This window comes from Phalacrocorax aristotelis, chromosome 10, assembly GCF_949628215.1.
Source record: "Phalacrocorax aristotelis chromosome 10, bGulAri2.1, whole genome shotgun sequence".
NCBI lineage: Eukaryota > Metazoa > Chordata > Aves > Suliformes > Phalacrocoracidae > Phalacrocorax > Phalacrocorax aristotelis.
In genome coordinates, this window is record NC_134285.1 from 24,822,707 (window position 1) to 24,836,675 (window position 13,969).

Sequence of the window (13,969 nt, forward strand, 5' to 3'; positions counted from 1 at the left end):
ATCCTTGAGTGACCCACACTTAAAATTACGGGGCAAATAACAGTGGCTGTAGGGGTTTGACACCCTGCAACCCCAGATCTGGGAAAATGATGTGGGCATTTTGGCTTTTCAACAGTTGCTGCCCAGGCTACAGCAGCCAGGGCTGCCCAGGCACCGTACAGGTGCTCCCAGGTCTTCAATCAGCTTCTGCCTTGCAGGAGCATTTCCTCCTTCCCTCTCAACCCTTTAGACCCTCAGCATCTTCTCCTGCACCCAAAGGGTGTAGCAGCAGGGAGCACCCAGCCCTGATGCCTCAGCACTACTCAGCATCTCTCACATTGCCTCAGTCCCAGCAGGTGCGGGCCACCCTTGTCTGCACCCTCCAGGCAGGGAGTGGGCAGGCAAGGCAGGAGCTGAACAAACATCATCCTCAGCTGGGATCTCTCCCCACCATAGCCTGCAGTGCCTGAGGGAAACCTTCTCCCCGCTCAGCTTGGCTGCCTTTGGGGAGCATCAGCCCCAGTGAGAGTCAGAGCACTGTTCTCACCTGCCCTGACTCTTTTAAGTACTTAAACTCTGAGCGCTTCCCTCTGTGGGCCTTTGATCCAACTCCAAAGCCAGAATGGTTCTGCCCTGGGCAAACACCCAGGGAAACAATCCGTTCAGAGGCATCCAGGAGCAGGGGTAGGAAACCTCCAATTGCAATAACAGATAGGCAGGGGGAAAACACAGCAGGGAATTTTTGTAGCTTTTTATATTCTTTTTTTCCTCATTTAAAGCTGAGGAGATGGGATAGCTGCTCTTGCATGCTTGCCCATGCTCACTGCATGCCGTGGAGGGATGGAGAATACAACCGCTACCTGAGCAGCTCCGAGTGCATTCCCCTGGGACTGCCCTTCAGTTCAGTGTCTGTTGGTGCCTGCTGGGGGTTGAAGGGTTTGTGACAGACTTGAACCACTTCAGCAGTGTCCCGGCAGAGCCAGGGGACAGTCACCAGGGCACAGCTGGAGGCAGTGATGCCACCACGGTGGTTGTGATGGTGAGAGCGGTGAGGAGCAGTAGTGCTGCTGTCACAAACAGCTGGGACCAGCAGATCCAAGATGAGCATCAGGCAATGAGTGGGGTGATGCCTTCCGGGCTGCCTGAGCTCTGCTCCTTTTCCTCCCACAGAGATGATCCCAGGAGGATGAGGAGGACTTGTGGTTCCTCCACAAGAGCTGCAGTTAGGGTGAGAGCAGGCAGCAGCACAGGCTGGGCTGTCCATCCATGCAGCTGCATTGCTCTTGCAGACCAGCCCCCTGCCAAGTCTCAGCACATCTGTGCTTCTTCCCTCGTGTGCCACCAGCCCTGGGGATGACATTCTGCCTCGAGGGGAGTCAGCATCCTCCCTTGCTTGCTCCAAGACACTTCCAGGCAAAGCGAAGGACAAGGCTGAGAAGAGGACAGAGGAAGAGACAAAGAGAATGGTCCTCCTGGGCCTGCTAGTACCTTCTAGGACACTTTGCTTGGAGCTTTTGAAAACACCACCGCTCCTTACTTAAGGTCATGGGGAAACTCCCCCCAGAGTACGGTTGTTTGGCCAAAAGAAAACCTTGCATGCCTTTCCCCAGATGGGAAGTGCCAGTTGGGCTGGGACAGGCTTCCTGGGATGATGGGGACTCTTTGGGGGCAATTTCTGATTTGTCTTCCCAGCTTTAGAGTCCTCCCAAGCTGGTATCTCTGCCTGCCCTCTGCTCGCAGTTAAGGAGTGTGCACTGCACTCAGCACTGCCACTGCTGCAAAACAGGTTCATTACCTCCCTCTTGCCTGAGACAGAGCAATTCTGCTCCACGTTGTCTTTGCAGCTTTGCACGTCTGCTCAGAAATCTCCTGGCCGACCTTGGTCCTTCTTTAGTCCACGTTTGGTAACTTTCCACTGCTCTGAGCTCTGGCCTGCCTGTGTTGGGGTAAGAGAAAACTGGTTGTGCTGGGCAGGAACCACTTCTTGTCCCCAGCTGGTTCCACCTGGTAGCCCACTGTTACGAGTGAGTGCCCAGCTGTCCGGCCCTGCCACAGGTGTGTCGCAGGATGCCTCGACACGGCCGGCCGGGCAAGACGCAGCAGGCAGGGCATCTCAACACTTGCCTTCTCCCTGTCATTTCAGCTGTGGCCTCTGGATTTGCATGGTCCCAAATCACTTGGACGTCCCCCACCCAGCTGCTGATTGGTATGTGCAAGGGGTTAACTCACCTTGGCATCAAACATGTTCCCGTTTCTTGGTGCCACAGCAAGCACCCTGCCAGTGCTGCCAGTGGTAGCCCCATCTTTCCCTGAACACGGAGTTGTGTCTACCCCGTCTTTTACTTCTGGGCAAACCCAAGGGCATTTGCAGCTCTGTCCCTTGGACCATGGTTTCCCAGGCCAGGCTGGAGTGCAGTGGGAGGAGGCAATGCCCACCACAGTCCCTGCAGTCCTCCATGCAGCCCCGAGACTGTGCCTCTGCAGGGACTGTCCTGTTCCAGCATGGGATCCATCCCCCACATTTGCTGCTGACCCTTTGCCGCAAAGCCAGGGAAACCAGGGGGTCACAGCATTTTCATGGGGTCTGTAGGATGCTCCTACCTTGTGCTTGGGGCTGCTCTGCACACGAGAAGCAGCCTGACTTGATGTCCTGCCAGCCTTCTGCACAAACCGTGGCCCCATCTCCATGTCCTGGGGTGCCTTGCTTGACCTTGCACTGTCTCCGCTCGTAGTTGACTCCGGCAGTGCATTGAGCTGCAGCTTGCAGCCATGTCAACACGGCTGGAAAACTGGTTTGGGATGCAGCAAACCCACCCTCTGTGTCCTCTGCTCTCAGCTTCCCTGGGGCCACGTCCTTGTGCCAATGAGATGAGGAGCACAACAACGTCCTCCTTTACAAGGGACCTTGAAATCTTGTTCCTTCCACTGCCTTACCCAACATAAGCCCTTCCTGAGCATTTGTTTATTAGGAAACTTCCCCCACTCCCAATTCCTGAGCTCTTCATTGCTCTTGAACCCAGAGGAGAAGGAATACTTGAGCAGGAGCAGCTGTACCCACCAGGCATTAGAAAACTATAAAAGTTGTGCAGCTCCATTGACCAGGAGCTGCTAGGCTCCAAGCTGTGCCGGGGACCTGCTGTGACCCCATGTCCCCCCAGCCCCAGGAGAAGGGGGGCTGCTGGCCTCGGCAGGGCAGGGGAGGGATTTGGCTGGATACTCCAGCTGTTGATTGGGACTGGTTTTGGTGTGGCAGGAAAGTGGGGGGGGACATGCAAGTAGGGGGACTTTGGTCAACCATGACCAAGAAAGATGGCTATCAGGTGGGCCTGCTGTAAAGGGCAGGTAATGGCTCACTATCAGATGCCTTTAGGGTGACCAAATAGCGGTGTAATGGGCCCTGCACTGGAGTGGGCTGAGGGCCTTGGGGGTACAGATTGCAGACTGGATAAGCCAGCCCAGTAGTTCAGCTCCCATCCATTATTTAAATGCAAAGGTAAATGCTTTCATCTTTTCAACTGGAGTGGTGCCACCAGCTCAGCCACCTCCTGAAGGTCCCATCCTGGTGGCCTGCAGGCAAGAGTCCCTGGGCAGGGGACTGCCCTGGACAGCCATGGCAAGGTGGAGAGGGGAGCCACCCCCCAGAACTTTTGGGGACAAGGTGCAAAGCAGCAGGTTGGCATTGGGGACATGGCACCTGACCCCGCACCCTTCTCTCTGCTCTTCCTTGAATCAGGACCCAGTCTCTGGTGCTGCAGCCTCATGGCCCAGCCATGGTAGCTTGTAAAAGGAGCTGGGATGCCTCTCCCTGAAGAAAAAGGTGCTGTGTGTGTGCAGGGATTTCTGGTGGAGGAATTAAGACCCTTGTGGCTCCTGTGAGGGCACTTCTCTTGATTAATGCCTTCAGACATAACAGACTGCCCCTCTCCCTAGCACAGGACAAGCTGGTGGGATCCCAGTGCTGATCCAGCAGAAGAAAACAGTCAAAGCCCACCCACATAAATACTGACCATGTGCAACCAGCATCAACATCTGGCCACATCCTGCTGGTGGCTAACCCTGAGCCTCTGAAACCCGGGGAGTGCGTGACTCCGTGTTGGAGAGCCATGGCGTGGAGCCACTGCAGGATCTGGCCAGAGCAGGCAGGGCTCCCCAGAGAGGAGAACAAAGCAGACAGCAGCAAATCCTGTTTGGAGGTTTCCCCTTTAATGGTTTGGTGTTTGTTTTGTACATTCGTAAAACTGTGAACAATAAATACTGTGTGATTGTTCTCCACCTCCCACTTGCCCCCGCTGCTTTCTGCAGAGGTGAGGGAGGCTGTGAGTGATGTGGCGATGGCTGCTGGCACCAGCTTCGCTTGTGGGAGAGGTACCCGGCTTGCAGCACGGGCACCATGGAGAAGGGCAACATCGCAGCTCAGTGTGGCAGGATGGAGTCAGGGCTGTGGAAGGAGAGGTGACTTGTGTGCAGGCAATATCTCAGCTAAAAAGGGGTGAAAGGCAGCACTGCCTGGTGGTCTGGGCACGGATCTCCTGCTGAAGCCCAGAGCTGCTGGTCACAGAGCTCAGCTACCCCTCTGGTGTCTTGGACCTCCAAGGTGCCCAAGTTCAGATGGAGATCTGCTAAGTAAAACAGTGTGATGCTTGGGGCTGAGAGGAGAGCAGGCTCCTGGGTGGGCAGAGGGACCTATAATTCTTGTTCCTCAGAGGAGGTAAAGGCCGGGTGGGCAGGGAAGGATGTCATGGGAAAATGGGGCTCCAGCTTGTTGGCTGTGCCTGTGGGTGCCCTGTGTGCTGGATGAGGGTCCTGGCATGAAAGATGCACAGAGAAGCTAGTGTGGGGGAGAGTAGGGAGCCCTGAGATATGGGAACGGGAGGGTGCTGGTGTCGGGGAGAAGCAGCTGCCAGGGCTGTATGAGTGAGGGACCTGGGAAGAGGTGGGTGACAGAGGGGCACAGGGAGACAGAAGATTCTGCAGAGAGACTGGCAGACTGATGGGAGAGGGTAATGTGAGCAAGGTGCTTGGTATGGAGGGAGTTGCTGTGCTGATGGTGTTAGGGCATCCAAAGATGACAGCACTATTCAAACTCTGAAAGAAAGGCCCAACACCACCTCCCCTCGGCTCTGGGATCAAGGGTCCTGCACCCAAGCTCTGGAGTCTATTCTGGTGGTGTCTCATGACCTTCACTTGGGCCTTGTGGGGCCAGGGCCATGCTGGGAAGCAGCAGAACATAGCCCATCAGGAAAATCTAGAGCTGGCTCAAAAGCGACATGGTGCTGAGCTGAGCATCTCTCCTTTTGAATGCCTCCCCCACCCCACCACACTTTCCTCCAGAGAGAAGAGACCAATAACTCCACAGGTCTGTGTGCCCCAAGCAAAGTCCTTGAGTGAGAAATAAACCCCTTTGATGAAGTGGAAGCTTTGTCCAGGGAGCAATCAGGTGAGAAGAGTCAACCCTTCCTGTTGTATGGGTCCATCAAAGTACTTGGGAGCCCCAGGTCCTATGTGTGGGCTTGCCTTCTTCAGCCACCCACAGTAGAATTGCCGCTTTGTGCCCCAAGAAGATCCAGCATCTAAAGCTCCTTTGCTGTGCTGTGTAGGCCCCTTATTTGTGGTTTTGCTTGCTGTCCTCTTTGTGTTGTCCTCTTGCCCTCCATCCTGGTTCTTCTCATTGCAAAGAACAAGCCACAGGTCAAGTCGATGAAGGCCCTGGGTACTAACAGGAGACACTACCATCTCCTGGCCAGGGAGTATGGGTAGGAGAGGAAAGGGTGCCTGGCTTTTCCAAGGTGAAGGAGAGCACATTATACCTGCCACAGTAGGAGGGAGTCCAAGAAATCCTGGCCCAAGCATGGGGACATTTGGTTGAGAACGCCTGGGTCAGAGATCACCTATGCAAACTGGATCCTCTCAAATCCATGGGCGCCAATGGGATGCACCCGTGAGTGCTGAGGGATCTGGCGGATGTTCTTGCTGAGCCACTCTCCATCATCTTTGAAAGGTCAATGAGGACAGGAGAGGTGCCCAAGGACTGGAGGACAGCAAATGTCACTCCCATCTTCAAAAAGGGCAAGAAGGAGGACCTGGGGAACTGTAGGCCAGTCAGCCTCACCTCTGTCCCCGGAAAGGTGATGGAGCAGTTCATCCTGGAGGTCATCTCCAGGCATGTAGAGGACAAGAAGGTTATCAGAAGTAGTCAACATGGATTCACCAAGGGGAGATCATGCTTGACCAACCTGATAGCCTTCTATGATGGCGTGACTGGCTGGGTCGACGAAGGGAGAGCAGTGGATATTGTCTATCTTGACTTCAGTAAGGCATTCAACAGTCTCCCATAGCCTCCTCACAGGCAAGCTAAGGAGGTGTGGGTTGGATGAGTGGATAGTGGACAGTGAGGTGGACTGAGAACTGGCTCAACAACAGAACTCAGAGGGTCGTGATCAATGGGGAAGAGTCTGGTTGGAGGCCTGTCACTAGTGGTGTTCCCCAGGGGCCTGTGCTGGGTCCAGTCCTGTTCAATATACTCATCAATGAACTGGAGGATGGGCTAGAGTGTAACCTCAGCAAGTTCACTGATGATACCAAGCTGGGAGGAGTGGCTGATACACCAGAAGGCTGTGCTGCCATCCAGAGAGACCTGGGCAGGCTGGAGAGCTGGGCCAAGGGGAACCTGGTGAAATTCAACAAGAACAAGTGCAAGGTCCTGCACCTGGGAAGGAGCAACCCCACACACCAGTACAGGCTGGGGGCTGAACTACTGGAAAGCAGCTCTGTTGAGAAGGGCCTGGGAGTGCTGGTGGGCAGCAAGCTGACCATGAGCCAGCACTGTGCCCTTGTGGCCGAGAAGGCCAACGGTATCCTGGGGTGCATTAAAAGGAGTGTGGGCAGCAGATTGAGAGAGGTTATCCTCCCCCTCTACTCAGCCCTAGTGAGACCACATTTGGGGTACTGTGTCCAGTTTTGGGCCCCCCAGTTGAAGATGGATGTGGAACTCCTTGAGCAAGTCCAGCAGAGAGCTACGAAGATGATCAGGGGACTGGAGCATCTGCCATATGAGGAAAGGCTGAGAGGCTTGGGTTTGTTTAGCCTGGAGAAGACTAAGGGGGCATTTCATAAATACCTATAAATATTTAAAGGGTGGGTGTCAGGATGATGGGACTAGGCTCTTTTCATTTGTGCCCAATGACAGGACAAGGGGCAACGGGCACAAGCTGGAACACAGGACGTTCCACCTCAATATGAGAAAAAACTTATTTACTGTGAGGGTGACAGAGCAGTGGCACAGGCTGCCCAGAGAGGTTGTGGAGTCCCTTCCCTGGAGACATTCAAAACCCACCTGGATGTTTTCTTGTGCCCCCTGCTCTAGGTGTGCCTGCTCAAGCAGGGGGGTTGGACAAGATGATCTCCAGAGGTCCCTTCCAACCCCTACCATTCTGTGATTCTGTGATTCTGTGACATCCTGAGCCAGAGCAGATGCTGCTCAGCAGGGTGGCAGGGGACAGGGAGGTGTGACTGCCCTGCGGTGGGTACTAGCCTGCCCAACAGAGGCAAGAGCCCCCAGTGAGCGTGGGGAGAAGGTGGCCTTTCAGGAAGACCAGCACTCATCCCACAAACAGCAGGCACCTGCCCAGGTAGTTGGCTCGCCAGTGCTCTGGCTGAGGGGTGGCCACTCAGCATTGTTCCAGCTTGGGACAGTCCAAGCTTCTCCCTTCACAGATGTTTTTAGGGACTTTGCCCCTTGAGCAGTAGTGTTCATGGCAACATCATCTCACCCATTTTGCTGTCCCATGTGTCATCATTTGGGGGATTAGGACTATAGGGCAGGAGCTCATGGGAGCTGTACTCTGCAGGCTTGGGGCCTTTGTGAGGAATGTGCATCATGTGTGCATGGGGAGAGTCTACTGGGGCAGAGGGACGGAAGGTCCTTTCTGTATAAAGGCAAAAGAAGGAGCCAGAGGAGGAGGACCAGTGGGCAGGAACAAATCCCCACAGCCCAGCAGTCCTCACACATAACAAATGCCCTAGGCAGGAGAGCTCAGGATCCAGGTGTGGAGCTGTGGCAAGGTGGCTCCTGTGTCATCTTGTCATTGTGGCTGGGAGGATGTTCTTGTCTCCACAGTGCGGAAAGTACTTGGCCTCTGGGTCAGTCCAGGTGGGCATCTGATTCCCTGCTGTGACCCTTAGGCCACCATAGGGCAAAGTCACCATGTCTTTTCTCTGTACAAGGTGACAGCCACAGTCTGTTTGAGCACAACTATGGCTGGACTGAGACTTGGCCTTGCAGATGCCCTGTTGGTGGTCCCTCCCCCGTCCACAGATCATGGGAGCTGTGTTGCAAAAGTCCCTGAGTGTCTCTGATGAGAGGGCTGGATGAGCCTTCTGCTGAAAGCTTGGTGCTTTTATCCATTTTCCTTTTTTGCCTGCTAGTGACTTCCCTTTCAAAGGGAGCTCCAGGACCAGGGATGTAGAGCATGTAGATCCCAGGATCTTAATACTGGGATCCCCACCCTTGATACTGGGATAGGACAAGGACTGGTTTTTTACACTTTGTGGCGTCAGCTGGGGGAGCTAGCTGGGACCCTGCGCAACGTGGCCCCAGCCAGGCAGTGGCTAAGCTTTCATCCATGGGGAAGAGGGGGAGCTGAGAGGTCAGACACTAGGAAGGTAAAGGATGAGGTGATCAGTGAGATCCAGGAGCTTTCGAGCAGGGTGGACTTAGGGGTCAGCATGCAGAGGGCTGTGGACACACACTGTGTCTGTCTCACTGGGAAGGCTGCAGGACAGAGAGCGCTGCATGGCTAGGCAGCCCAGGGGCCCATCCTCGGTGGTGACCGGGAGCTGAGGGCCCTGGGTGGTGCTGGATCTGCCATCGGAGCAAAGCAGGACACTGGAGTCTGCCTCGCACTTGGTGGTACGGCTGTAGTAGGGCTCCATCATGTGCCGGAGCTCCAGGGGCATGGTGAGCGGCAGGACCTCAGCTTTGATTACAGTGCCCAGGTGGGCCTCAGAGGATGCCTGGAGGCTCTCAGAGCGGCTCATCTTGATCAGCAGGTCAATGGTTTTGTTCTCGGTCTCAAGGAGGCAGTTTGCCAGCCCTTCCCCATCTCCAGCCTCCCCAGTGGCCATACATTTGGTGAGGGCCCCCTGGTCTTTGCTGTGGAGCTTCTCACTTCCCAGGCTGATGTTGCAGGGATCTTTCTTGGCCTGCTGGACCTTCCCCAGACCTTCGGAGGATCTCTTCACTGAGAGGTCCAGAGGACCCTCGTGGGGTTTTGTGGCTTTCTCCAGTGCTTGGTGGATGTGGTAGAGCTCCTTTCGGATTTTGACCAGCTGGTCCCTCAGCTCTTTTTGCCCAGGGGTGTCCTCCTTTGCCAGATCAGACAGTTTCTTCTCCACCTCTTGGTACTCCTCTAAGGTTTTGGACAGGTCCCCAATAAGCACTGTTGTGGCCTCAGAATCTGTCATGGTGGCAGAAGTTTCTTGGGGTCTGCTCTGCTTGCAGAGGCCGTGGTCCAGGCCAGCACCCACAGAAGGAAGAACTTCAGTGTCATTGCCCCTCTCCAGTTCCTCAGGCCGGCCTGAGAGGACCTCCATGTGCCAGTGGTCCAGGGTCTTGTGGATGTGGCCAGGGTTGGCCCTTGAACCACTGCAGAGAAGTAGTGGATACAATCAGTAGGGAAAGAGATAGGAAAAATTCTTGGGCATATGTCCAGGGCCAGCATTGCCAGATTCAGCCAGGGTACCTCCACTGTCTGCTGCCAGCAGGATGCCCTTCCAGGAAAGGCTTTGATCTGAGCATGCAGAGCCCTGGCTGGACCCACTCCTGCCATGGTTCTCCCAGGAGGTGGATGGACCCTGACACAGGCTATTGTCGTGAGACCCATCGACAAAGGGAGAGAGACCAGCCTGGGGAGATTGTGCTGATAAGTGATCCCCTCTCAGCTAGCCAAACCTGGATTCTCCTTCTTCCTGGAGAATGTTGATGGAAATGACCATCCCACAGTCCTGGAGGCCCAGTTGGAGGGGATCTCTCCAGCTAGACTGAGAGCAGGGAAGAGGCAGCTGGAGATAGAAGACCATGGAGGGCTTCTCCAGAGATCACTCCTCTGGGTGCCAAAAGCGGTGGGTTTTACAGCGACATTTTCTTGGAGCCACAGCTGGAGTTGCACAACCAGGGAAGAACTAAAATTTTGTTAAAAGGAGCTGTGCACATTTCTAGCCCCAGGTAAAAGGAAATGTTTGGAAACGTGACCCTCCCTCTGGGCTTTGAAACCAGAAGGCAAATCAAAGGAATGCAAATGTGTATGTTTAAAAATAGACAATGATTGCTCCAGCAATCCTCAGATATCTGGGGACCCTAGAAGAGCTTTTCAGGTGCCTGGGGAGCACAGGTCCACACCACACAGACACCTCACCACTTCTGGCTCTGTATAAAACAGAGGGAAGCAAGGGCCAGCAAGTGGTGATATAGCCCGGGTGCATGGATGGACCTGAAAGCTATTCAGGTCCTTTGTTCCTGGAAGGCCTGTTCTGAGTGGGCATTGGTATGGACCACCAGCCTGGTGTGTGCTTAGCCCTTGGAGACTCATCTCATGGTTTAGAGGCAAGTGGGGGGAATCAGTAATATGACAGGGTATTAAGATGATGTTTAGGGCCAACCAGATGTGAGGAAGAGGCAGAGATCACAAGTATCTTACCTGCTCTGGTAGCTGAGTTTTCCAGGCATCAGCCTTTCGGGTCCTATCAAATCCAGCCCATTGGCAGTGAACTTGCTCTTCAGGGAGTTGCCTGGAGGGCTGCTGGGCTCCAGAGAGGTCACCACTGGTAAGTCTGTCTTCTGGATGCTGCCGGGCACAAAAGTGCCATCCTTCATCCCCACCATGTTTTGGTAGATGTCAGTGGCTGGCTTTTTGCGCACGTTGTTGAGGCCCAAAGCTGGGTTGCTCTCCTCTTGGGACAGCCATTTCTCCTCTTCTTCCTGCCCTAGCATGGCAGGATGGCCAAGCTCGGAGGCTGGCTCCTCTCTGACACTTTTGGACCAAGGAAAACCTGTCTTCAGAAGTGGTACCTTCAGCAGCCCTGGCTTGGTTTGCTCACTGGGAGGTTTGGCTTGGGGTGGCGTGGGCATGACAGAGCCTACCTGTTGCTGGGCTTCTGGCTTGCTGGAGGACATCTTCCTTTCAGTGGAGCTGAAGGTGTGCTCAAAGAGCAAGGGGTAGTAGAAGCGGGGAAGGAAGGCTGAGCGCTCAGGGCTCTGCAGAGGCTGAAAGTGGGAGGCATGTGGGTGCATCAGCTGTGTCGTGGAGGCCAGGAAGGGCAGCTGAGCCAGGTGCGGGTGTGTCGTAGCACTGTTGGCCATGGTGGGGCTCAGGTAGGAGAAGAGGCTGGGGTTCAAAGGGTAATTAATACCCAGCAGTGAGAGGTTGAGGCCCTGAGGTTCGTGGTAGTCACTGTAGGCTGGAGGGGGGTAGCATGGGATGATGTTGTTGTCAGGACAAGATGGGGAGACCTCAGGTGTGTTCCTTCTTTGCCCGTTTGCCACCAGCTTCCACTGCTCCATGAGGATCCCACTGCTGGCCAGGCATTTCTTTGGCACTTTGCAATGCTTTGGCTTAGCATCTAGGTCTGGGGAGGCCATTTCCCTGCTTTTCATGACATGGTTCTTGAGGGAGAAGACATCTGTGATGATGAAGTCAGGCTCTACCTCCTTGCAAGGCTTGTCCCTCTTGTTCTTGAAACCGAAGACCAAAGTGTTCACTTCTGGTTCAGCTGGGTCACCTTGGCAACCTGCCTCATTTTTCTCTTTCTTCTCCCCTGCATCCATCTCCCTCAACAGGCCAGCAACGTCATCCTCCTCCTCTTGGAATGGACCACCTTCTTCACCAGCCCCTTCAGCAGGCAGGATCTCCACCCCTGACATCGGCTCGTCCTCGTGGCCATCCCTGCCAGATGCCTGCTTGGTCCTAACTGGCCCTCCCAATGTGGCTGAGGAGTCACAGATCTCCTGCTCATCCTGCCGCCCGCGTAGGCGAGAGGTGTCTGTTGCGTGCAGGAGCCGCAGCTCCGGGTGGAGTAGATTGCCCTTCTTGTAGGGCCAGTCAGACTCGATGAGGAGGGAGAGGGAGTTCTTGCACAAGCTGTACTTCATGTGGTTGTAGAGGTGGGATTTCTCCATGCAGGTGAAGGGGCACTGGAAACATTTGTAGTTGTACGGTTTGCCCCATGGCCTCGGGATGTAGTGGGGCTTTTTCGGCTTCCTTTCCTTGTGCTTGTAGACCGACGTCAGCTTGCAGCCCATGTCATCCTTGGACATGGTGGTGGGTGCTGGAGATGGCTCCTTGTGGGAATGGAGGGGCACAGCACGAATCTTCCCACACCTCTCCAGAAACTACTGCGTGCCCTGGAAGAAGGACAGCATGGAGCTGGTGAGCTGTGTGTGTGTCTCCCTGGGATGATGGCTCTGCTCCATGGGCACCTCCTGGTCCCAGTGGACCTGCTGGGACCTTGGCCTGGAGCTCCTGTGTTTGGGATTTAAACCCAAGCCAGTGATGGAATTTTTGCCCAAGCCCTATTGGTATGCCCATACATGATGGCTCCATTTTTAACCCTCTGTCAAACCACCCCAGAGGAAAAGGAAAGCAAACACTATTAAAGGCATTGAAGCTAAACCACCTCAAGCTGATGCTGAAGTTCTTAGGTGACCTGCCCACCCAGCCAGAGCCTCCATGGGGCAGCCCCAGCACAGACCAGGGACAATTTCCCTGCTGAGGGTAGGGAATGGAGGAGAAACCTGCCCGCAGCCCTGAGCGCTATTGCTGGGCACAGACCTGCACAGCTTTGCCATCTCCTGGGGTGCCATAGTGCTGGAGCCAACTAAGATGTTCCCAAGTTCACATGCCAAAGCTGGTGCAGGGCTGGGCTTAATGCAGATACCTGCAACCCTGCACATGAACGTGCAGTTGTGGTGCAAAGAGGACAGTCGGATGGACAGACTGGATGGGGAGAGGTTGCAGACTGACTGCCTTTAACATGGCGTTGGCTGCTGGAAAGGTAGCCCTGCCTCCCTGGCTGTGCGGGGCTGATCCTGTCCTGTGCCAGGACAGGTGTAATCCAGCCTGGAAAACCAATCTGGGCTAAAATGCACCTTCCCTCTTCCAGGTGGCTTCCCCAAGATCAAAAAATCTGGGAAATGTCCCCCACAGCCCTGCCATGCAGCGCTGGCCCTTGCGTGCTTCCCACTGCAGCCTCCCTGGGGATAGTGGGGTCGTGCCAGTCCCGCAGCCTGTCACCCCGCCTGCCCTGGGAGCAGGCAGGGGAGCACAGCACCCCAACTCCTTGCCTCCTGGAGAAGCCAGATCTGCAGAGGCTCCATGCTCATGAAATTAGGCTCCTCCACAGATGGCCAAGCAGCAATCTCCTGCAGTTGCAGGGCACCTGACACCAATGCACATGCCTGCATCATCCCTCCAGATGCCACTTTGCCCTTGCTGGCTTCTTCCAGGCCTGGGGAGGGCAGCAAATGTGAGGGCTCATTCTGCATGGGTGGGGCTTATTTCTCAAAGGCCAGATCCTTCCCCCACATGGCAGGTCCCGGGGCAGAGCTCTACCCCAGGAGATCTCCACAGGCAGGCTGATGTGGGGATGCACAGCCCACGAAGGAGAAGGGGGCAGCAGCATCTCCAGATTGCTCCAATGTGGTAGCTGGAGCCATTCAGGGAAACAGTCTGCTCCCTGGCTTTTGGGGAGAAGGAGACGAGTTTTCCAGGATGGGAAGGGAAAAAGTGCATCCCTGTGCACTAGGATATGTGGCAGTTTTGGGCAGCCAGGACCAGGAGCTGCCCAGGGGCAGGTCAAGGCAGTGGCTCAAGGAGATGACAGCCCCTGCAACGGGCATCGCTCCCCACTGGACTGGAGCATGCCTGACCCATCCCAGCTGTAGCCTGCATCCTTCTGCACATGACCTGGGCAGCTTCCCTGCGGGGCTGGGGGAAGC

At 55.2% G+C, this 13,969-nt stretch overlaps 1 protein-coding gene across 1 annotated transcript; it reads right to left on the reverse strand.

Annotated features, from left to right (window-relative positions):
• Positions 1-7,378: 7,378 nt before the first annotated feature.
• PRR35 (proline rich 35) lies at positions 7,379-11,903 on the reverse strand. The gene is made up of 2 exons (XM_075106227.1): positions 10,674-11,903; positions 7,379-9,622 (listed from the first exon to the last, which is right to left on the reverse strand). The coding sequence occupies exons 1-2, from the start codon at positions 11,894-11,896 to the stop codon at positions 8,692-8,694; spliced, it is 2,154 nt and encodes a 717-aa protein (XP_074962328.1). The 5' UTR covers positions 11,897-11,903; the 3' UTR covers positions 7,379-8,691.
• Positions 11,904-13,969: the final 2,066 nt, after the last annotated feature.